At 47.2% G+C, this 25,953-nt stretch overlaps 2 protein-coding genes across 2 annotated transcripts in view; both read left to right on the forward strand.

Moving 5' to 3' along the window:
• The window catches only part of LOC131260675 (alkaline phosphatase 4), a 328,385-nt gene that overhangs the window by 236,058 nt on the left and 66,374 nt on the right, over positions 1 to 25,953 (forward strand). The window lies entirely within an intron of this gene.
• Positions 146 to 25,575, forward strand: LOC131260668 (uncharacterized). Its single transcript, XM_058262457.1, has 5 exons — positions 146 to 734; positions 1,646 to 1,767; positions 12,393 to 12,908; positions 12,971 to 17,945; positions 18,447 to 25,575. The coding sequence occupies exons 1-5, from the start codon at positions 617 to 619 to the stop codon at positions 23,393 to 23,395; spliced, it is 10,680 nt and encodes a 3,559-aa protein (XP_058118440.1). The 5' UTR covers positions 146 to 616; the 3' UTR covers positions 23,396 to 25,575.

Raw genomic sequence — 25,953 nt, forward strand, 5'->3', positions numbered from 1 at the left:
GGTTCTAAAAATGCTCTTTTCTGTGACGCTCGCAACGATTCGTTTGTGAGTCACAAAAGTGGCATTTCAAGTGAGAGGAGAGAAAGAGAAGGAAAACAAAAATGACGCGGAATTCGGTCTTATTCGTTCAATAAGCAGCGAGACGATACGAACATGGGTAGCAAGAACAAACGTAATAACTAAGCCCGAAAATGCGCGCCGTTGTTTTGTAAAGCAAATCAAAAGTTGAATATACGAAACAGGAATCTAGCAGAGTTTCGGTCGAAGTATTCTAATGTCCGAATTGCGGCCGAATAGTGTTGTGTGTATCATTTTTCTTAGCGCGTAATTTGGGGTAACAAATCAGCATAGTGAAGTGAGTTACATCAACAAGTAAACAATGCGAGCGAGGTGGTTATGAAATTTCGCGGATCATTTTCGTCGTCGCAATGAATCTGGTACAAGAAAGAAGAAAATTAGCGAGAAGCGCAAAGTGTTTGATTGGTCGGTGGTCTAGAATGACTAGGTTTGCCAGATAGGCTACGAAGACCGGTGAATTGCGCGTTTGCTGACGCCGTCGGCAAAGCCGGCCTTGTCGTCAACTTTCAGCGCGTTTTTCGCTGGTAACGGTGGAGGAATGGTATCACCTTCGAAATCCAAGCTTTCCAAAAACGCCAGTCAACAGCAGCAGCAGCAGCAGCAACAGGAACAGCCGACACCGCAATCATCGCATCGAAAATCGGCCAACTCATCGAGTAAGTTCTTCGAAGCTTTTCTGAAATACAATGTAACATGGCGGTTAGCAAATTGCGGAGTCCTACGATTTGGCTTTCTCTCGTTTCGCGGAGTCCTCTAGTTTCATTTGCAGAAAATCTACCCCAAAGCGGATGAGGTTATGCTACGTAACATTAACATTCCGGTCAGAATCGTTTCGGGATGGTTCTGAATAAATTCGGCATTATTTGTTTGTTTCTTAGAACGCTTCGTCGTAATCCCGCTTTTTTGCCAGCAGGGATACGATACGTGTGCGTTAATGTATTCTGTTCCGCGGAGTCGTGCGTTGCGAAACCAAACCGGTCATGTTATTTATAAAACAAAAGAGGAAAGCTGATAAAAGTGTCGTAAAAGTACCGTTGCTAATATTGACAGCGCAGCTGTCTATTGTACGGTGTTTATAACGGGGGTCTGACGGCTCCAAAGGTTGGTTGCCTTTGCAAACTTTTCCTAGAAAAGTATGTGAACTTTTCGTCATAGCATTTATCATAGATGTAGGAATGCCATTATGTTTAAAAAAAATTGTATTACATATTCAAATTTAGATGCACGTACGTCACATAGCTACAAGCTAGAATTAAATGACCATTATATCTTTGAATTTATGTACTGGGTAAATGCAAATAACACGTTATGATGTTTCGAAACATATTGATGCTATGCCATACAACTATGGTAAATACTGTAAAGGAAAAAAATCTGCAACTATGACAACGGGATCAAAACATGGACTCGCACGATAAAATTCAAAAAACAAACACTGGTTGTGGAAACATATGAGGTCGTGGTTGAGAAAGTATTTGCAACTGGAGAAGAAAAAACTATCTGTAATTTTGTTAACACCAAATGGATCACCAATCGCGAATGACGGAATGTTTGATTTTCTTTCTAGACACCAACAAAGTGAAACTGGTGAAAGGACCCAAACCGTTGATTTACCATCGGTTCTACTTGGATATCGAGCGGCATCAGGTGGCGACGAAGATCGAAACTACCATCAAAGAACTTGGCGGTGTAAGTAACTGTACCTTTTCTTGATGAAAATTCGTGTTCGGACTAGATGCGGGGAAAATCGATTTCTGTTGCAATAGTCAAATGGAAGGAAAGTACAGCGACCGGCTTTTGGCCTCGCAGAAGCATCGAATTAGCAGCAAAAAGAAAAACATGTTTCGATCTCTCTCTTCCTCTCTCTCACTCTCTCGATGAGTATTTCTTAACTAAAAGAGGATTAGTTTTTGATGTAGACATTCGCGTAACTTAATCTTTTCATTGAAATACATTCCTTAAAGGACGACTTAAGAACTTACAAAGTGCACACTACTTAAAATAGTACAAGTGCATATATTAAAAAGAAATCGGTAGAACTTAAAACATTTCCTCTGTTTTAAAATATGTGTCATGGGAGAGGAAGAAAGATGGAGGATTATTTTTTTGCGAATGAGCTCGCGTTGCTCATTCACACAATCTGACGCGCGCTTCTTTTCTCATTCATCTTGCGGAGAGAGAGAGGGAGATTTATCAAAGAAAAATGTATCTGCGAGCGTAAAACCATCACATTTTCTCGGAGATTGCGCGGCACATTTTTACCTCGCCGGAGAAAGCGGAGCGGGTTGGCGTTTCACACGAATTTTGGGATCATTGTTAGTTCTGCTGCCGAGCCGTTCGGACGTGTCATTTTATCGAACGTGCGCACCCCACGTTCATCGGGCCCGCCGTCGGTGTCTGCGCGGCGTCCCCGTGGCATTTTATCGGTTTATGTAGAATGTGTGTGTGTCTTTGCGTATGCGAGCAAGGTGGAAAAACGAGAAAAGCGCCGATCAAGCAAGCAGGGCGACATTGGTGAAAAGTAAAACATACAGCGGTGTGCCGATGCGGCAAAAGTAGCAGTAGGCGTCGGCGGCACCTTACACGGTTAGTTAGGTTTGTGTGTGCGTGTCATAGGCGGCTGTGGGTTTGTTTTTTCTTCCATCTGCGCACCGCGCTCTTCTCTTCTCGTGACCCTGCCGTGTTGTTGTTGTTGGTGGCCGTGTGGTGTGCTTTCCTTCTTCTTGCTATTCTACTACGTTCTGTGCGCGTAGTTCGCGTCCAAGTGCGTCCGTTCGTTTGTTGGTGAGAAGAAGGAACGAATGATGCCACAACCATTCGCCCGGTTGCAATCGATGGTTCATCGCGTGCGCACAAGCGTGTATGTGTGTATGTGTGCGTGTATGTTGTGTGCTGTGTGCGCCTGACAGTGTGTGTTATGCTATGCTATGTGGTGAACGACGACGACGACGACGATGCTTCTCCACAACCCCTCACTCGCGTGTAGTGCGTTTTGTTGCTTGGTTGCCCAGGGGTTTTTGGTTCGGATGATATGGACGTTCGCTCGAATCGCGAGTATGCGTTTGCTTTCAACTTTGCTGCTACCAAACGGGGAGCCAACCTCACCGATGCGGTCGGTTCGGTCGTTCACTGCGCGTCAGAGCAAGTAAAACCAGCCGTCCGACGACCGTCCGTTCACACAAGAGCAGGAAGAAGTCTTGATACTCGCCATTTTCTCGACTGTACGACCGTTCGCATTTGCGGTGATGAACAAAACTGGGTGTAGCGGAATGATATGCGCGGGGTACGGCGGAGGAGTGCGTCAGCGTCCTCCTTTTTGCTGCCGTCCCTCATTTGTGGGTAGTCCATACTCGGAATTTCCCATCAGTTTTCGCCTACCTTTAGGAGGAGGAGGAGGTGGGGTGCGACGGATAATTTTTCATTGCTTATGCGATATACAAAACAACCCACGGAAGAAAAATGAATTCACATTTGCTGGGCAATCGAAAGATATCTGATGAAGTAAAAAAGTGTGAAACTTTTGAAGGCATTTCAAACCAAAAAAAAACCCCAGCAGGCTGGGCTAGGTTTGAATCAGCAAAACACAAAACACCAACCAGCACAAACGTTCGCGTATATGACGACGTTTGCCGAAGGGAGGAACGAACGTGTGGTTTAAACAATTTCAAACCCAAGAAATGTTTCAGTGAAGGGCGTTTTCTTCGCTGGAGCGCTGCTGATGGTTTGTTTTCTTGTTTGCGTTGCCTTAGCGCCGGGCGGAACGGGAGTGCTGATGGGTAGGATAGCAGGGAGCACCACACCGCCTGTACACTGCCACCCTGTGCCTGTGCCTGTGTCTGTGCTGTACCTTTCAGTTTACTTTTTCTCGTTTCGAAACGTTTACGAAGCGGCAGCAGTAGCAGAAAGTGGTTTCTGGGCGATCGCAAAAGAAAAGGGAAAAGCGGGAAGAGCGCTCACAATATAATCAATATACGGAATGGACTGTTACAGCATAGGATTGAAGGAAGCGAGCACGAGAAGGAGAAAGTGAGATGAGGTTTGCAAGCGCGGAAAAGAGTCGATAAACATGAATGGTGGGTCGACGGTGCTGCTGTACGTGAGTGTTGGTGAGAAGAAATCGCTGTTCCGGTGTGTTTGTGCATGTTATGTATGCAGGTCGATGAAACCTTCGCTGTGTGGTTTTGTTTGTGTGCCAATTCCGGGAATGAGTTTATGCTCGCGCGCAATGCGTTGCCCTTTTCATCGGGGAGGAGGGAAAAAATACACTACGTGGTAATATGGGAACTAACGGGAAGAAACACAAGGACATCGAGAGCAATCGGAATATCCCCCACGAAGAGCCCTCGGGAAAACAGTTTTGCAATGGGATGGCAAAAAGGGACGATAAAAATCGATACTTAAATAGGTCAATTTGTTGCTCGCGGGTTTTCCACCTCTCGATGGTGGATTAAGTGTTTAAATTGTGCTTCTTTTTCAATTACGCCGCTTAGCGTGAGCTAGAGCCGTATACTAGTATAGTATCGCTTTTGCAGCCAAATTAGTTCACTTGTTTTGCCTTGCGCAAGTGATGTGGCCCAAGAAATTTCAAGCAATAAGAAAAACTCAGTAGTCGAGACGGCGAGAAGGAGGTGGTTTGGTAACATTTTCTCATGAGAGGCTGATGGTAAATTTTGTCCTCTCCCTCTCACACACTCTTTTCCTTCCAAGAAACGCGAGTAATTGGTGGTGTATTGTGAAACGGAAAAGTTGTGTTGGTGCAATGTGTATGTTTTTTTTTCTCTTTTCACTTATCATCTTCCGTAATGTAAACTTAGTTGTTGATACATCTTGTTGCATGATGCTAAACGAAATATGGCATGTCTGTTAATATTTTTACCAAGTTTTGGACATCTTTTTCACTCTCGTATACGCTTCTATCATTTACAAAACTGACGTACGCCTTAAGCAAACGCCAAGAACCTTCAGTTCCCTGTATATATGCTCCCTTTGTTCCATCGTACGCTCGTTGCTGCTGGAGGGACACACAATCAGGAGATAAACATGGGGTTCATGGAACGCCTATTCCTTTCCCGCTTTATTCTTCACCATTTTTCAGCGGTATCTCGCGTTTTCTCCCTCTGGTTCGTAGTGTCGCAATGCAATATTCAACATAGGTTGAAGGAAAAAAACCCGCACCATCAGCGCAGCAAGCACGTTGTGTGTCGGTGGTTCGATTCGGTGTGGTGGCGTGGCGGGCCTGACTCGGCCTTCTTCTCCCGCCGACCAAAGGTACGAGGGAAAAAACTTTGTAACCATTCAGCCCCGTGTATACCCCAGCCTACGTACGTGTGTTGCATACCCTCTTCATTGTATCGTCGGCCAAAGGGGGAGAAGAAAAAAGTACTCAAGATAGGCCTCGTTCCATTCGCGTGTCGTTTTTCTCATCGCACTGTTTAATTTGTAATACAGCAATATTCTTTTCCCCATGAAGAAAGAATACGAATTTTTTTTTTTAAATGCACACCTTTAAATGGTATTTTAACTTCCCGTAAACACCCCGACTTCATTGAACCATTCTACTGGCGGTTGTTTTTGTGTCACTTTGGGGGGAGGAGGAGAAGAAAAAACGAGAAAAATATGTTGACAGCTTCCGTGTAACACCTCGCGTTGTATAACTGTAGTGGTGATATGTGTGTGGCGGTGGGTTGTTTACAAACTTTTGTTATTATTTTGTTCAGCAGGTTTTGATATGCCGCGTCAACTTAATTTGTTTCTTTCTTGTGTTTCATGGAACACACCATTTTTATGCAACGTTATATCGTATAGTAGAATAATATTTTTGTGGTATAGAGTAGCTCTTTTTTGCTAAGAATAAGAAAGATATGTTTTTCTTTACTTGTAGTTGCCGAACTTTTCGAAACTAAGAATCCAATCGATATGGAAAAGGGGTTGAATGTCGTTACGGAAAGATTCTTTATTTTTTCCACCGACACCGATGGTGAAACGGTTGAAAGAAGGTTCGCTCGAAAGCAGAATAAGGCAAAGATATAAACGAATGTGTTCTCCAACGAGATGTTCGAACGAAACGTTGCTCTTGGTTGAAACAGCTCGAAATGTGCCCCCAAAAAGGCAACGGTGTTACGAAGAGCTGGCCAGCAAAAACACACCAGCCGAGGAATCGACGGACTGCCGCGGTTCGTCGTCGTCGTTTATACGTTCTCTAAATATCGCATTGGTACGGGGATGATGTGCCAGGGAAAGCGAATGGACGCCGGTAGAGCAGCACACGATTGGAACAAGCGACGAAGGCAACGAAAAACACTCGTCAAAATTCAACCGGGTACGGCGACCGGATGAACAAGCTCTAGAGCAGTGATGTCAAACTCGTTTCACCTTGCGGGCCGCATTTCCTCCAAAAATAGGTTCGCGGGCCGCATTTTCTCCCAAAATAGGCTCGCGGGCCAAACCATATAATTGATTGGAGTGATGAAAATATGTTCTTATCAATGTGGTTTTATCTTAACAGTCAATCATGATTTACATTTTCACATTTTTTCACATTATTGTTCTTCTTGGCGTAACGACCTTGTTGGTCATGCCTGCTCGTTAAGGGCTTACGAGACTTGTTTCCCTGTTGTACGTGGATAGTCAGTCCTCTCGTACAGGGGAAGGTCCGGTCTCGGTTGGGATTCGAACCCACGCCGTCGAGGTGGTGAGCCCCGGCGCTCATGGGTCGATTTTCTAACTGGCGCTACCGCTCGGCTGTCGCGGACCCCTATTTCACATTATATTACTTCTAATAAAATTTACAAATTTTGAGTAAAAGAGAGGGTTTGTTGCTCAATCGTTTTCCTAATTTTAACGAATTCAAATCAAGTTTATTGAAATATATGTTGCAGTTCAACACTATTGTGTATTTTGTTAATGTTTTTAGAAAAGTAAAGGTATATAATTACAATAGCTAACTTATTGCTCCGCATTTGTTATTTTGTTTGGAATGGTCTTGTAATTCATCACGTTTGTTTTCTATAAACACTATTTATCCACTTGTCTAGAAAAATCTGTGTAAAACCTTTGCTGCAAAGTTGCATATCACTTTCTTATTGAAATTGTTTAAATTGACATTCGTTCAGTGCCTCTTGCAATTCGCAGTTCGTGAAAAAATGTACATTAAATATTTTGGTATTTGCTTATAAGCCAATACTCAAGGATCCAAACTTTCGATGTAATGCTTAGTTTACACGAGGCGCAAAACTCTGTAAAATACACGCGCAAATGTCGATTTTGCTGCCACTTTTTTTCGCTTCGTGTAGACGTTACTATTCGTGAGCCGATGCAGATGTAAGCGCATTCAATGTTGATTTGATTGTTTAACTGTAAAAAAAAAAAAAAAAAAAAAAAACAGCACAGAGGTATTGTACACACCGAAATCTTATCAACAACAACTGTACATCATCACAAACAACTATTTTCCATCCACCGGCACTCTATACCTGGTGCGCAAATTTTTGCAAAGCTATTTTTCAATCGCCGACCGAAAAACACATTTGCGCACATTCTGACAGTTGACTGCCCATCTGACAGCATTTTACCGCCAACTCACAGCATTTTACCGTTTGCAAAGGTTGCTTTGCGCTTCGTGTAGACTCAGCATAATGTTTCAAAGGGGTCGCGGGCCGCACCCAATGTTCTTGCGGGCCGCATGTGGCCCGCGGGCCGCATGTTTGACATCCCTGCTCTAGAGACACAGGGCAGCATGTTGGCGCGGCACCGTCATGTTATTTTTTTCATGTTGCATCCAACTCGCACAACCGTCAGATTGTATTTCTTCTGCGTGTGTTGAACTGACGTTTTGTGAGGGTTCTGCTTCCTTTGAGCTGTGAGCTTTGTGCTGTGAGCGAGAAAAAGGGATAGGTGATCGTAAGATCCGTAGTAAAACCTTGTTTTATCCAGCTAGCATGAAGATTTTCGTGAAACGACGAGCCGCAACAGCGAAAAGTTAAATTAAGGCCCGGGGCTGGTGGCCATATCTTGCCGTCGTTCGGTGTTTCGTTTTCCTCACTACGGGTTATAAAAAAAAACACCATAAGAAAGAAATAATAAAACGTTGGGGGTAGTTTTGCAAATATATGTGGAGGTTTGGCTGCAAAATGGTCGACCACGCATACACAAGCTTGAAATTGAACTGTCCTGGCCATGATGGAGTTTAACATAAAAAACCTGTGGTATTGGAAAGTCTAAATGGAGTGCAATTGCATCTTGTTGGAGTGAGTTTAATTGCATCTCAGTAGATTTGTTGACAGTGTCTTCCAGTTTACAGGACCATCAACTGAAAGTTTCCTTTATTTGTTGTCGTTTGAAGACTTCGAAATCGGATGATTTCTGCTGCAGAAAACGGAAATTAAAAGGAAAGTAAAGCATAGAAGCTGCGTTGTCGATGTATTCGTGAAGTACTGATGCATGTGCCAAGAGCTGTACTCTCGAGGTAGATCCGAAACAGCGATCAAGAAAGGCAACCCAACCAATCCATGGCAACTGGAGAGGACCCCCAGCGAGACGATGACAGTAGCGGAGTAAGTTGCGCATCGTTAATGAATCGTCCGTCTCCGTATGGGGACTCCCTTTTAAGCGAAACGTTTCGTTGCAGTGCAAGCGAAGCAGGGAAACCAGCTGTAGGGGTAGCAGGCGGCGGAAACGCCATGGAAACCAAGCGCAAAGAAAGACACAGACGTTCATGGCAACAGACTAGAAGGGTATATACAATGTTATGCAGTGTCCGCTGCATTTCAGAGTTCGAAAAGGTGCAGCAGCCCATATGTGCTGCGTCTTTTATGCACACCCGCGTGGACAGTCCTTATGTACCATTTGGGGTTTCTTTTACTCCCGCTGCCAACTGCTCCATCCCCCACGGCGGTGTGCATTCCGTTGGTCTCATTGGTTCACGAGGTTGGTCCTCCAACGCGTCGGTCGATTTTCTTACACGCATGTTTTGTTTGTTCTTTTGCATTTGCAGCAGCGACGTACAGCTCATGGGGCGGTAGACACATCACCAAGAAGCGTTCGTTCTCTCGGTTGCCCTGGATCGATCTGAAGGTTCAGACTCTTGAAGCGCTTCTTAGCTCGCTTGCTTGCTTCGTTTCTTCATGCCGATGAGCTGCAGTGGAAACGAATGTTTGCGTCCTGACGTAAAAATGAAATTCATCCGGAGCACGCACAGTGATGGTAGAAAACCAGACACGTCGTCACGGGATCACAGAAGCTACCCATAGGTTATTAACTGAAAAGGCAAGCAGAGAGCCGTTAGAGTTGGGGGATTGTGTTCTTGCTATGTGTTTATATGGCAGAAGAAGAAGCGACAGAATTGTTGCTTTCCTTGTGGAAGTGTGGATACTCTGTAAAGCAACGGTCTGTGCCATACGAACGAAGAAAATGGTTGCTGTTTGTGCTATAATTGCGACTGTCGTCATATTGGATACAGCGGTAGCCTACAATCGTATGAATCAACCGCTACCTTCATGCGACTGTACGTAAAAATTGTGCACGTAGCCTTACCTCAAACTCGGCCACCTCGATTTGTGACCATGGAGACCCGCGACGAGCGAAGGTTTCTCCATCAAATTGCTATTTCATGTTTCAAGCTAGAAGCAACAACGTGACAAGCGGCGGGCGGGGATTCTTACCACTATACTATCGAGGAACCACTGACATGACGTTGTTGTTACAAACGTCAAACGAAACCACTTAGAGTGAATGCGATGTACGGAGTTGATTTGTTTACGTTTCTCGCTCATCCTACTATCCTATCTGCCGTTGCTGTTGCCGCAGTACGGTGTATCTTTTTTGTTTTTTTTTTTTACTTTTTCAATATCTTTTGGTTGACCAAGATAAATTAAATTCATTGATTACATATATCTTACATCATCCGTTTAAAACATAGATAAAGCTACATGTAGTTAGTCACTTTTATTCAGTTAAAGTTTTCATTTCCTTGCTACTGTCAACTCAGCTGGTGTAGATAATTTAAAGAACCTATCATCGAACGAATGTCCAGATATAAGCGTTTACCACAGCAACTGCTGTGCCATCACTGATTGTGGCGATGACGGCAGCTAAAAATCGCAGATTTGTACAGCTATTCAGCGGGCAGCCGCGAGCAAAGAGAACAAAACGGTGGCCAGCGGAATGCACGGGCGCGCAAGTGGAATTCAATATGGCTGCTCTGCGCCTATTCGAACGGACGGAGTAGAAAACTCATTTTATCCAACTCCATTTTGTACGAAACAAGCTCCGTCGTCGGGTCGATCGGGTATACGGCGTTGCTGGGCTGGGCAAGTACAGACGACACGGCAAGCGAACGCGAAGAAACGCGCGACGAACGTGGCGGCCGCGTTGGCGAGATGAAGCGCAATGAATGTGTATGTTTCGGCGGAACGAACATGATGCAAGCTTCAATAGCAGTCACATAAAAGAGAGTGAGAGCTCAGGTAATCTGTGAGAATTTTCATTTAGAGGAAATATTCTCTCAGTCTCTTACTCTCCTCCAAAACTCACATACACTATTAGGATTGTTGATATTTAAATATATTAAAAAAAGATGGAGATAGAGAATTTAATTGGAAATTGAAGCCCCCCGAACAAATATCGATTTTATAATATTAGTTTTCCATATGTAATACCAGACAATTTCTCTGCGGAAGTCTACATATTTTATATCAAGTTTGTGTCTCATTTTGATGCTTTTCTCTCTCTCCCACCTATTGCCGCTCGTTCGTAATTTTCACGCTCTTTTAAAATATTTTGCCTTTTTCTAAATGTTGTTGCTCTCCCACGAGGAAAACAAACATAAAAGTGTTTAAGTATTAAAAAAAAGACATACACACACTGATTATGATTCTGTAACATAGCGTTTGCCAGACTCATGTAGTATTGGTGTTGGTTATACATAGAGCATAAGTTTTTGTTTATCAATCTCTTTAAATGATTGCAACAATGGCAAATTAATTAGTGTCAATACGATAAAAATACACATTTAGAGATATTAACTTCGTCGAATATGTTTGCTGTTGTTATATTTTTATAATTTATCAACTAACAGCAAAAACCATAAAGAATACACACCTACACAATATTACTCTAGAGTTCCATGGTTCGTGTAGAATGAAGGAGAGCAAAACATGCTAAATGCCAACACACGCTCAAAGTAAAGATCTTTCCCGAGCTCGATGCTCAACATCATTCGCAGGGGCCGGGCCCTGAAACCCAGCACAACGCAGGTACAGCAGAAATCGCGACCAGAAAGCAGCACATTTCGGACATGTTGCGATGGGCGAAGTTGTGCCTTTTGCCATTTGTACGGATGGAAAAAGTGTCTAGTTCCGTGGGTCGTTGAATAGTGCTGTGAAACGAAGCCATTGTTGTCACGTGTAGTTATTTACTAAACGCTGTGTTCTCTTTTCAATTTTACATCGTAATACAATTCTAACAACACCTACTACGATGCATGTACCATGAAAAACCTTTATACTTTACCAATTAGAAATGTGTACATCGTGTATGTGGAGAAAAGCATAAATGTGAAGATCTAAAGAAACAGTTGCCAGATTTATCCTGATTTACATCAGATTTGATAAGCATTTTCCTTCGCACGGTACACCTACGTATATGCTTAAGAGAACTTCGAACAAATCGATCGATTTCTCTCGATGCTGGACTTTCTTGCACTGGCTAAAATGGGGGAAATATAACATGTAAAAAAAAGAGAAACAATTATGCCCACCATACGGGGAGGCCACTGACTGAAATGAAGAAAAATAAAAAAATCCCATCCGATTCTTATGTACCGTTTTTGTGTTGTGATACCGGGAATCTTCGTATTCTCTTTTTTATTCGTACGGAGCGGTAAAAATGAGTATTTCTGAAAATATGTTGCTCTCGTGTGCGGATGGAAAAATTGAGATAAATTTCAGACGATAAACTTTCGGAGAGCATCGATGTTTTAGGTGTGTGGGTTTTGTTTTCCCGGCTGATTTTATGGGATTCTTTTCACACGCACACAGGCCTAATAGTGTTTTGTTTTCTGCCAATGAAACAGTATTTTTATGTTTATGATAAACTAAGAATCGTAAATAGAGATGTCTAAGACAACTCGAGTTTACAACAACTCAAAGCTAACGTTATAACGAACCTGGGTTACATTTTATGTTTACTTAGTCTCATCAGTTCAGCAGTTTTTTTTTTAAATATCCATCATCTGTCAATAACTTATCCAAACGGGGGGTATTGTCGAGTTTTGTTTTTAAATCGATCTAATCGAAAGTTTTTTTTTCCCCCATCAGTCGATCGAGTTTTTCCTCAACAAGGATATAACCCACTTCATCACCGATAAGCACCAGCAAGCGAGTGGGTCGCTTCCGATCACTACATCAGCTGCTGCCGGGACTGGCGAGCGGTACGACGAACACCATCCATCACCGTCCGGAGTCAGTAGCTTAGCACGCCGATTTGGCCCCGCTTCACCGGCGGCAGTAAACTCGCCGGACACGCCAATCCTTGGCACGCGGAATCGGCAACAACTACAGCAGCAGTCGGTCCGTGCGAGGCACCATTCACTTCATCCGACGCACCAGCAAAACCCCTACGGTCAATATGTAAATGATTACGGTCCGGCGACCAGTCGTACATCGTCACCATGCCCAACACCGACAATAACAACAACATCCACAGCATCATCATCGGCGGTATGCAGTTCCGGTGCGGTCAGAAGCGTGCAGCAGACGGTGGCTACCGGAGAAGTGGCCACCTTCAGCAGCACTGCACCGGTATCGCCAGTGACAGCAGGATTGGATGGGAAGGTAAGGAAAAAGTGAGGCAAAGAATGAGTAGCATAATGAGATGATTTTCTTTTTTTTCCAAGGGTAAATCAACTCAACCCGCTAATACCAGCACCGCACAAGTGTTGCCGCGCAACCGTGCGGATGCTATGCTACAGCGTGTCCGCCAACAGCACCACCAACAACAGCAGTATCAATCAGCAACACCCCACCACTTGTTACACTCGTCGCCACTAAATCCACCGGTGTACGTACACGGAACGCCAACAAAAAGCGAAACACCGCTAGGAACGCCACCGTCGTTCCACTCGTCCTCCCACCATAAGCCACCGAATCCGGCGAGTCCTTGTTACAGTCCGGCCGGTGGTGGATCGGTTGGCCCTTCTCGGCAACCGAAACAGCCACGACAAAACAGTCCCGTCCAGCTTGCCCGATCCTGGGGAATACCTGTGTGGAGTGCGGAGCAGGCGCTCAAGTTTCTCCGAAAGGTGCTCGACTCGGTACAGAACGAAAACCGCAACCGTTCGACTTCGTTGGCTCGCACGGCTGAAGGGAATAGAGGCAACAAAAGTGGACTGCTAGACGGTGGTGGAGGACGTCTGCATCATCATCATCGGGGTCATCACCACCGGCGACACAATCACGTTCCGCACCAGCACGTCCACCATCTCCGGGGACAGTTTATAAAAATCGAGTGTCTGTCCAATCCGGACAATTTTCGACCGATCTACCAGGAGTTCAAACAGTGGCCCATTTTACTTACCGCCGCCGAGGACTATTCCCTCAAGAAAGCCCCATTTGCGGACGCAAATCAACCCCCGGGACAGGCTAAAGAAACGACGGTGGGGGTTGGAGGTAATGGTGGTGGCAAAAAGACAGCCACCATCAACGCTGCGACGCAAAACACCACCGCTGTGGAGGAAGACGATCCGGCGACCGGTTGTGGTAGAATGACGAGGAAGTTACTATCCAACACAACTGCAACGACGACACCGTTGGGCAACGAGGGTGGCGACCAAGGTGGAGTGGTAAAGCAAAGGCAAAAGTCGGAGAAAGCAGTGCCACCGCCGCCGCAGACCCAGCAGCAGCAGCCCCCTCGGGATTGCGGTTATTGCGAGATCTGCCGGATCGAGTACGATTCGCTGGCGGTGCACGTTCAGTCCGAAAGTCACCGAGCGTTCGTGGAGAACGACGATAATTTTCTGTCGCTCGATCGTTTGTTCGGTTCGATTGGTTCCGGTGGCGGTGCTTTTGGTGGCGGGCTGTTCGACGAAAAAAACGACGAAGGTGGTGGTGCTGTTGGAGCTGCTGCAGGAGTGGCACCGAGCTTTGGGAACTTTGGAACGTTTCCGGGCGAAGGAAAATCCCCCAAAGCTGGTGGGAAAAAGCAAACATCATCAAAAACGGTGACGGTGACGGTGACGACGACGACGACGGCCGCCGCTGACGACGAACAACTGATCGAACGAAAGGAAAAATCGATCGGACAAACAACAACACAACGCCAGCAGCAGCAGCAGCTGAACGAAGGAGAGGTGGATGTGAAAGATAAGGCGAAGGAGCAGCAACAAGTGAAAGGGGAAAACTCTACGATAAACCAAACCTTTGCTGATGAACAGAAAGTGAGTGAGGGCGAAAAGGGGAAGAAGAAGGAGGGTGGGGATGGTGTCAATCTCAACGATACTCAAGAGCTGATCAAGCTTGCCCTGGCATCGACAGTGGCATACTTTGAAAGTGGCAGCAGTGACCGGGGAAAAAGTGAACGGACATCGACCGGTGGAAAGAAGGACTCTAAACGTAGCAGAACGGTGGTAGAGGACAGCGATAGCAAACGCATTAACAGTAGTTTGGTGGGTGGTGATAGTGAAATCCTTCCGCAAGAAGTCAGTGCTGTTGTTGTGGAGGAGAAAACAAGGAAACGTGGTCGACCATTCGGAAAACGAAGCGAAGGTATTGCTGGGGACATTATCAGGGTGATTGGACGTGTTAGTCGGTCATCGGCAGCAGCAGGAGCAGCACTAGCGTCTTCAACAACGGCTGTTGAAGAAGAAGCAGAGGAAGGGAACGATAACGTAAAGCCATCACTACTGCAGACGGAGCAGAAGCAGGAGGAGCGCAAGGGAATGTTTGGGCGACGGTCAGCAATTCATCATCATCCGCATAATCAACTGAACCATCATAACCATCAGAAGCACAAATCGACCCTCAGCGCACTATTGCTCAAGCAGCAGCGGGAAAGGGAGCTGCAGCAGGAGCAGGTGGAAAAGAAGGAGCAACCCTTAACGAGGGAGGACGAGGAGGAAGAGGAGGAAAAGAATCAAGACAAACCGGGTACCGATACCAGCTCCGACAGCAGAAGAAACCTCATCGATGATGATTATCATCATGCAGTCGGGATGAAAGTGATCACCAATTTTCGCACGGAGCAAGAAGAGCTTGTTGCGGACAAATCGGCACTCGTAGTGTCACCGCCAAAGTTGACCACCGGTGGTGTCGACGGTCTAAGGAAAGAGGAAGAGACGGCAACGCCAACGACGGCTGCCGTGGCAAACAAGCGAAGGAAACGTCGTGGTTTGGCCACATCGACGACGACGACGACGACGACGGAATTGGATACCGAAGGGAACGAGCTTCTTGCGATGGGTCAGAAAACGTCCACCACGGCTATGAATAAACACCATCACCATCATCATCATCATCATCATTTGCATCATCCAAACGACGATGATGGTGGTGTAGGGGCCGGACTGGTGGTTGGTACAAAAACGCGCCATACTACAGCCGAGGTCCATCATCATCACCATTTGCTCGAATGCGAAGGGTTGGACCCGAAGAACACGAAGCGTATCAGCTTGGGACTACGGCAGAATCCGAAGCGAGCGAACCTGAACGAAGACTTTACCAGCCTACTAGACGAAACGCTCGAGCGATCGAAAATGGCGTCAACGATGGCGGCCACCACCGGTGGTGCGACTGGTGGTGGTACGTCAGCGCGGAAAGCTCAATCCCGGGTACGGCAAAAACAGCACGGCGGAGTTGGGAAATCCCCGGTCAAGGAAGAAGGAGGTAGCAAAGGTGGTGACGTGGAACGACGGCTCCATCATACGAATAGTGGCTGTGAAGAGGAGAAGGAGTCGGATGATGTTGAGCTAGAGCTGGCGGAAGCAAACGAACGGTTAGGGAAAACGAACCACCAACGGAAAGTGGACAACTCACCGGGTGCTGGTAGTAAGGCAAGAAGCCGGCCGGCTGTTGGGGGGAAGAAAAGCGCATCCGCCGCAGCCCTGGAAGACATAAAGGTGCGCGGTATACGATGGAGAGCACCGAGTCCAACAACACGGCCACCGGTAAAGTCTCCCCTGCTGTACAAAGTGATTGAACAATCACCAGCCACGCCAGCTCCGGAAGCCAACTCCTCCCGAATTGCGGTTACTAATAAAAAGTCGTCTGTCTCGGTTGCCAACGCAACCGTCAGCAACACGTCAACCACTGCCGCCGATTTACAGTGTCCAAACAACAGCATCACCAGCCAACGAAGGTCATCGAAGTCTGGCAAGGGTGCGTCCCCGAAGAAGAACGGTCTTATCGTAAAGATTCGGCGAGTCCGACAGTCGGAGCTTAGTCTGTTAAACGATGAGGCAGAGAACTTTATGTTCCCCCGAAAGGACGACAGTAGCTCGGAGGTGGATACGGACGACGATCGCCAGACGTCGTCGGAGGGATATAGGGCGGCGGTTTGTGGCGGTCTCGGTGATGGTATCGCAGGCAATAACTATTCGATCGATCTACCGAGCAGTAGCGAAGGAGAGCGAGCGAAAGTGGAAGAAGCCGAGGTAGAGAAAGAGGAGGAGGAGGAAGATACGCCGGTTAGTGGTGGTGGTCGAAAGAGGAAAAAAGGTCAATCTGTCAAACATGGTCGTGAATGCTCGATGGAAAGTGAACCGTCATCGTCGTCGGTTCCCGGATCGCCTACAATAGCACCCCCCACAGCTAAGCGTCAAAAACTGGACGAGGACAAACCCCCGGCCTCCCGGCGGAAAGGCGGATCGCAAACAACGTCGTCCACCGCCGATTATGACAAGTGTCAAGAGCCGGCCGGGAGCAGGCCGCGATTTCCAGAGGCCCCCATCCAGCCAGGCCCAGTAGCAGCAGCAGCATTGTCATCTGCTAAAGAGCACCAACGGACACGGCGACGCCGCAGTCCATCGGTTGCAGTCGCGGTGCCGGAAGATGACGATGAGCGGTCGGCGGTAGCTGCAGATGAACACGAACGCGAGGAAACTCGTGAAGATGACGATGTCGACGAGGTGGAAGAGGAAGTGGAGAAGGAAGTAGAAATTAAGCAGGTAAGAAAGCCAGGTCGAGGACGCGGTCGATGGAAAAAAGTGGACCAGGAACGTACCATCTCCAGTACGACAGCGAAACCGACGTCGGCTTGTAGCAGTTGCTCGTGCGGAGTTACGCGGAGGGGTCGTGGTGCCGGACGGCGTGGGCGAGGCCGAGGCCGTGGTGCAGTATCGTATCGCGGTGGACGCGGTCGAAAGCTTGCATCGGCCGGTGGCGTCTGTCGCTGCCAACTGCTCGATGCGACGCGTATGCCTCCACCATCCGGAACGATCGATGCTGCTGGCGGTTGGCGTCGGAACAGCGAAGACGATGGATCCTCTTCTTCTACATCTTCCTCCTACCAGCCCACGACGACTCCTGGTCGCCGAAAAGGAGCGGGCTCCTCGCGGGCGTCGAAAACCAAAACGACCCCACCAGCAGCCAGGCGTGAACAGTCCCCGTCATCTTCAGCATCGTCAGCATCAACGTGTGACATCGTGAGCAGTAGCAGCAGCAGCTACGCCAGCACAGCCAGCAGCTGCGCCGTCGGCAAGGGCAAGGAGGATGGGATGGGGGCAGTATTCAAGTGGATCAACTTTCGCAAGCGCTGCGAAGAGATCGAACCGTATCGGTTTGCATTCGAACGCGTACCATCGCTAGAGCCGTGGTACGAAACGTTCCAGCGCCAAGACGATGGCACGGAGAAGGTTTACGAATACTTCGGTAGCACTGGTAAGTTTCGAGTAGCAGTAGCAGTTCACGTTTTTAAAGTACACTCTGCAATATGGTTTTTCTGCCAGATTAAAAAGGTACTTTCCAACCAACCATTCTCCATCCATTCTCTTGTGGTATTGTTCTACGTTTTCCGATCTAAGCAACCGACTTCATCATTCAAAACAAGGTCGGTAAAAAGAGATAGGTCAGAGCATACCAAGATCGATAAAAAGTAATGTCAGTTTTTTCTGCTACACCATTCTGCCTTCGCAACAATCTCTTGGCCGAAATAGGTAATCGAAAATGCTGGATCCAGTTGTGACCCAGGAAATTCAGAGTAGTGTTCCGTGTAAGTGATCCGCGGTTCTCTTGTTACCGCCCTCGCTGGCAAATCTATTTCGTTGACAATTCCGCAGAACGCCGATATTGCAAAGTGAACGTGTTTTGTTAATGTTTCTTTAAATTGACATTAGGAAAGAGTTAATTTTAACTTTGCTCGTGCTCATGCTTTACTTCTAGGCTACCGGAAACTACCGTACGAAATGGGTCCCCTACCGGCGCTGGGGCAAAACTGTTGCATACTAAACTACAAGGTGGTCGCATGCCGAAAGTCGAATCGCACCGCTTCACTACAATCCTGTTCGTCGTCCTCGATGGAGCCACCTTCGCCGGGGAAACGAACCAGTGGTTCGCGGCCAAGCTCTGCGGACACGGCACAACACCACCATCCCGGCACGACGAGCACAGCGTCAACCGGAGATACCGAGGCAAAGAAATCATCACCTTCATCGTCATCATCATCATCGTTACCGTTGAAGAAGCGGAAGCTTTTGCTACAACAAGATGCAGCGGCTGCAAGTAGCGCTGGAAGTGGTGCTGGAACATCCGGTGATGCTGGGGAAGGGTCAAGCGAGCGAAGTTCACACGGTAGTCGAATATCGAGGCTTATTGCGGGGGTTAACGAAAGACCCCGAAAATCGCCCCGTGAACACGCGTCGACACTGGCCATTCTCAGTTTGCTCCAGCAGCAGCAGCACCGGAAGCGAGCAGCCGCCATTAAGATTCTCACCAGCCCAAAGAAGGCCACAACTGCTACGGCTACGCAAACATCGGCGTTCCTGGATCATCACCAGTTCACGGCGCAAGACGGAGACATTGGTGACGAATTGTCGCGTCGTTCTTCGTCACGCGCAAGTGAACGGGGTGCGTCCTCCGGCGGTGGTGGTATTAAGTTCGAGCGACCCCTGTTCCCCGACAGTGGCTACGTCAATAGCCGCACCCTGTGCCAAGAGATGGATGCGTTCCTGACAGAAGAACTGAATCGTGTTGCCGGTGAACGAAGGACCTCGTCGACAACCTCTGCCGTTAAGAAGGAAGAACCGGAGGAAGTAAGGCTCCGCGAGGATCTTCAGCAGCAGCAGGAGGACGAAAAACAGAAAGAAGTTGACCAACTCCTGGAGGAAATTTCCGACGACGAACCGATTCTCCTACCGCCATCGGTCGCTCACGAAGGCATTGCAATCGAGCGTGACAATCTACCGGTGAGCAAGCGCGATCTGCTGGATGTTCTGCAGACGGTCGGCTCGGAGCCTCCGCTCAGCCTGAAGCTGGTACAGCGCTGCGAGTCGGTGGTGAAAAAGATCGTCCAGTACGATCGTAAAACGCGTCCGATGCTTTCAAGCGGGGCCGGTGCCGGCGGGCTGGGCATATCATCCATTTCGTCAACCCCGATCGGATTGCAGCTGTTCGATAGTGGCTCAATGCTGGCGGCCTGTGCCGGTAGCGGCGCTGGTGGTCCTGGGTCGGGCGGTTCGTTCCTTAAGAAGCGCATAAATCGCACCGGCTGGCCAACGAACAAACGCAAGATCGGTACGCGGACGCGGCTTCAGGCGAGGTTTATGGTGCGCTCGTCCAACTCCTCCTCCGGTCCCGGCCGAGGTGGTGGTGCCAGTGGAAAGGGAGGAAAATCAACTGGTGTCCTACTGAAGTCGGTTTCAAGCGAGTCGATTAAAAAAGAGCCAACCGAAGAAGTAGATGGTGGTGGCATTGAGGAGGAGGAGGACGATGACGGTGAAGAGGATGATGAGGAAGAAGAAGATGATGATGATGATGAGGAGGAAGAAGAGGAGGATGAGGTAAAGACGGATGATGATAGTCACGAACGACGAAGGCGTGGGCATCGGAAAGCTCCACGGCGGAAGACGCGTGATCCCGACGACGAAGACGACGACGATGACGAAGATGACGTAGAAGAAGATGAGGAAGAAGGGGACGATGATAGCGGGACTGTGGTGGAAGTAGCCAACAAATCTAAGCATCATCATCCCTCCAGAAGGAAGAAAAAAGAACCCAGCCATGAAAAGACTGAACGACGAAGGAAGTCTACGCGTGAAGAGGAACATTGTGAGGCGCTAGAGGAAGAACACGGGACGACTGAGAAACCAAACACCTGCCCACCGGAAGAAGCTGCTGGGCGAGGTAGAAGAAGGTGTATTTCCTCAAAGAGTGAAGATTCAACTAAACTCGTCTGCAAGGACGACGAAGAAGAGGAGGCAGCGGCTCCTCCCCGGGAATCGAACGAAAACGACGAAAGCGATGGCAAAGTCCCCATGACGAAAGAGCGTAAGAAAAAGGAAGAATCTAAACGGATACTTGATTCTATGCCGACGCTAAGGGCGGCTCTGATGCGGGACAACAGTCAGTTACAGCGACATCTGAGCGTACCCTCCTCTTCGTCGTCCCCGTTGCTAGCGGCGGCTATACTGGCACCACCAAAGATGTCTTCGGGACCGGTTGTTGATGCGCCACCGGAAGATACCACCGCCATCGTTAGAGGAGGACCAGCGGCTGTCGTCACTTCATCGTGCCGTATATCCTCGGGTTGCAGCAGTCTATGTCCAACATCCACGGGACAGCCCAGCGTAGTAGGTAGTAGTTGCTGTAAGTACGTGACCAAAACAACCACCACCATGACGCGCGTCGACTACGACGGAGGAGCGAACAGTGGAATCAGTTCAGTGGCGGCGACTGGTGGCAAACCTTCCGGAGGACGAAAGTCACGCGAACGAGCCGAAATAGGTGTTGTCGATGTGGCACGGTTGGGCGAGTGGTCGAGTGTGGAAGGAAATTCGGCCGCTAACCGTACAAACCGTCCTCCTCGATCATTGGCGGGAGGTGTCGGAACAACATCGGTTTCGGCGGGCACCACGAACCACGCGCAATCGACGTGCGCGACTGAGGATGACGACAAGGAGTGCGATTCCATCAGTTCCCGAAGCATCTTCGTGAGTGATGACTGTGATACAACTTCTTCTTCAACCGTGCTCAACGCGCCGGATGATGGCGGTGGTCTTCCTCCTCAGTTAGAACCCACAACTCCTTCCAGCTCTTCTGGAGGAGGTGATGTGAAGAAATGTATCATCTCCCAACCAAATGATTGTGGGGAAAGTTCCGAACATGACGAAATCGTTCGGAATGATACGGCACCGCACGAGGCGATAGCAACAAGTACAGTTAAAAGCAAAACGCCTCGCACGCCAAGCGAGAGAATCCGGAACAAGATGGTCCAGAAACGAAGTAGAAATGCCAATAAGGTCTCTCGCGAAAAAGTTGACACGATTGAGAAACCATCACTGCAGGAAACGGCGAAATCGAATAGTCACTCCCGGCGTAGATCATCATCATCGGTGCTAGCACCACCGGCCCCAACGCAGTCACAGTTTCCACCCCCAACGATGATGCCCCTGTCCCCACCGCTAACCACTTCCACGTCCTCGTCATCCTCATCGTCGTGCGGTGTGGATGATAAACCGATGTCTCCGATGGTGGTGGCCGAATGTAAGCACGACGATGAGGCGGATGATGATCACGACGATCACCACGGTTCAAGCACACGGCCTGCGGTCGAAGATGAACAACTTCCCCCTATCAACAACACCTCCCTGCTGATTCCATCGAAGATAAAAACTCGCTCATCCACGTTCGGTCGGTCGCCTGCGAAGCGAACCTATGGGAGAGCGAAAGTGGTCACGCCCGTGAAGTATCCTTACGTTGCCCTGGTAAGAACGAGCTTTCTGCCCAAAGGAGGAGACCCGGTGGATGTCAACGAACAGCAGCAGGAGATTTCCGTCGTTCCATCACCCGCTCCATCGCCGACGATTATGAGCTCCAGCAAGCGGAAACGGAGACGGAAGGCCGCTGAGTCGGATGCCTCGCTAGTGCCCAAAGTGCCAACGAAACGAAAGTCCAAAGCTTCGGTCAAAGTATCGAAAGTGAAGCATGCCATGATCGCTAGGAAACCTAAGCAACCATCGAAGCAATCGAAGAACATCGATCTGTCAGATGGGAACAACGTGGAAGAGGCGATCGAAGATGGCGGCAAAAAGAAGCGCAAAGGTTCTTCCACCGTTGTCTCGATCCATCATGTCGCGGTAACACCGAAGGCGCCACGTAAACAGGAGCTAAAGATAAAGGTGTTCAATCACGGTAGCGGCCACTTCAAAAGTGTCAGCAGTGTCACTTTCGAGAATGACGAAGACGAAGAGCAACATCATGAAGGTGCGAATTTGGATCCATTGGCAATGCTGGGTGGAAGTATCCATAGTCTGGACGAGGATCCTGAACAAGAGGAAAAGGATACACAGGTCGAGCTGATGGAGGAACATTTGATAGAAGAAGAAGGGGAAGTCGAAGAAGACGAGCATGAAGAGGATCATCACGATTATAGCGAGCAACACGAGCAGGATGTTGATGAAGCGCAAGAGGAAGAGGAGGAGGAGGAGGAACTGGAACACCACCACGGTATCGTTGAAGAAGAGGAAGAACATATTGAAATGCTCGAACTGATGGAGGTTGATGAAGAAGAATTGAATCGTCAACACGAGCAAGCAGGGGATGATAGTGGGGAGGACGATCACGAGGAGGAGATGGAGAAAGAGGAGCAAGAAGAAGCGTTCCTAACAGGCGACGAAGCGGATCATGATGATGAGTATCCTGCTCGACATCACGACAACCACGACGAAGAGGAGGAGCAGCGAAAGCTGATGATGTTGGACCACGACTATGGTAATCATCGTCATCAGCGGTCCATGATGGAGGAATCGGAGTTTGTCGAGGTGGAAGAGCTGGAGGAAGATCTGGAGGAGCTGGAAGAGGAAGAAGAAGAAGAAGAAGAAGACGATGTGGACAGTACTGAGGATGGCCATCACCAACACGCAAGCGACAATTTGGAGTTTGAGCTGCATGGCGTTGATATGGAACAGCGGTTGCCAGCTGGGAAAGCAACACCATCCGTAGCAGGCACCTCTTCAGCGGTAGTAACGTCGCCCACAGTAGCGCCAAGGTCGTCCGGTACGAGCACAAACCTTACCAATACCGCCGCCACGGCAAATAGCAGTAACACTTCGCCAACGAAGTACAGTCCGCGAAAGCTACGTAAACCTCGGGGCCGTTGGTACCGGGAACGATGAGTGACTGACAGTATCAACAGTGGTGGCATCCGTTGGCATCGCGTCATGCTTGTGTAAGATAGAGAGACCAACAACCAACATGGCCATAGTTTCCATATTTGATGTATTTGATCATCGTCGTCAACTATTGCTTCTCTTGCTCCAAGACCGCGGTATAAAACAAAGCTCACACTTTATTTCGTGGGCCTTTCCATAGTCCTTGTTGAGTGAGAGTCCAAGGGATGTACGCAAGAAGCGCATCAATTATTCAATCTATAAATTGTAACGATCACCGGTTGGATTTAGAGGGAACAGTTTCTAATAGCACTTGATTTAAGCGACCCGTTTAAATTTGGCCTTTGTTTTTAATTCGTAATCTGTCTGCCTGCACTCCAAAGCTTTGAGTATATAGTTTTGTACTTCTTTTTTTTTTTGTAAGCACAGTTGTGCATTTTCGTTAGTCCATTTTCGTTCAATAATAGCCATTTATTTGTCTAACGGTATAAGAGAGCATCACCTTTAATTTTATTATCATCTGTACACTGTTGTATCTTTTGTGTCTTTTTCGTTTCCATATCGGTTAGATGAATGCTCCTTTCCCTACCAATGTTCTCCCCCTCCTTCCCCCCAAATGACTGCCACCGCGTGTCGTATTTGATTCGTTTCGTTATGTTAGAACGTGCAGCTCAAATAATGGTCCCTTATTATTATTATTATTATTATACCTACTGTAAATGTACTTTTAGTTTTTTAAGCGCCACCGGTAGTTTTAATATCAGGCAAAGGCAAAAGAAATAATCGTGGTTGAACGAACACTAAAAAGAAAGCGAAACAGGGAAAAAACGTGAGTATTACTAGACGATGTGTGTAAACCGGTCGGAATAGGAAGATTAGGTATTGTGAAAGGCATAGATCACCACCACACCACCCAGCGTTAGGAAATCATCATCAGGAGGAAGGAGGGAAAATAAACATGTATAGAACGATCGTGTAAAATTATGGAAAAGGCTTTCTTCATTAATCTCTCCTAATCTGTCGATGGCGGGCGGGGACGTGAGTTTAGTGATGGAGAATTATCTTAGTGCCAATACTCGGCTAGGAAAAGGTTCGATAATGAAGGATCTCCCATAGTGGGATGATAAAATGGGGTGCGAAACTAATGTGTACCCCCCCCCCCCCTTGCGAGGAAAGTAAGGAAAAGGCATGCGCATATAGTTAGTTGTGTAAGTGTTGTTAAGACGCAAATTGAAGGGAAATCGCGATAACTTAGAAGAGAAGAAAAAATGCATAATGGAGAAATGATAAAGATGAGAAACTTGTTTCAAATTACCTTTTTGAGTTTGTCTGTTTCATTTAAACGTTGCATTTAAAATGATCATTTGTATTTTTCAGTTAATGGGTATTTGTTTGTGGTTTGATTTTATTTTAGATTTTCTCCGAATGTTGTAGGTAAACATCTGCTAGCTAAATATTTCTTCTGAAAGTGTTTCTTCGTTTTCATTCGGTTTCTGTTGTTTTCTGAAATGTTTGAGACTTCTATGAAAATACGTCTATCCGATGCTAATGATCGCGCTCTTGGGTGTGAAACCGATTTTTTTTTCTAGCACAAATTTTGTTGTTATCACCGGCCATGTCGGATGTTCGCGCTTTTACCACTGTACGACAGAATTATAGTTTTGAAAGTACTGAGAAAGTATCCTTTTACTTAGAAACCGCACAAAAATGCAAGATCTCACCACTGGTAGACAAGCGTCGGTTGGAAATATGTGAGCAAATTTAATTAGTACATTATAACGAGCCAAAATTATAGGGGATGTGTTCGAACCGCACATACGAAAAGGTAAACCACAGAGGGTGTCAAAATTACGAACCAAATCGAGGGAAAAAAAGAAAAAAAAATTAACTAACTACTATGCTAGGGATAAGCACAATTTCGGGATGGCATAGAAAATATGGAAAAACTTTGGAAGAAAATGAAAAATTCTGATTTGAAGAAAAAACAAAAACTAATCATTGAACTGTGTAATAAATACAAAACTGAAATGTCGAACAGTTTAAAAAATATAAGTCGGAATCTTGGTGGTGGTTTTATTTGAAAATGAGAACGATTTTTGTTATAGTCCTTCCGTTTGTGGTTGGTACGCTTACCGTTCTACGAAACTAACTAAACCCAATTAGTTAGCCTAAGAAATAAATTGGAAACGGCGGCGCGCTCGCAGGGGGCTGCGCTAGGTGTACCGAGGAAGTTTGTTATATTTTTATAAAATAAGGGGGGCTCGTGGGAAATCTCGAATCCCAATTGAATCAAATCTTGAATCCGTCAAATGAGATCCATATCCTTAGAATCCGTCTAGGGATCGAATCACCAGTCTGCCAACACTAGTGGACAACCAGAGTAGTTTTGGGAAAATCGATTCCCGGTTGGGATGTCAATCTCTCGATTCAAATTCATTTGGAGATCCGGATCTAGAAGCTAGATAAATAGTATTTGATACATTCAATTCCTAGATTTAACGAGCCAATACCCCATGAGAGCGGTTTTATTCACAGGTTCAGGATTAAATGACCCACCACTAGCT

This window comes from Anopheles coustani, chromosome 3 (genome assembly GCF_943734705.1).
Source record: "Anopheles coustani chromosome 3, idAnoCousDA_361_x.2, whole genome shotgun sequence".
Lineage (NCBI taxonomy): Eukaryota > Metazoa > Arthropoda > Insecta > Diptera > Culicidae > Anopheles > Anopheles coustani.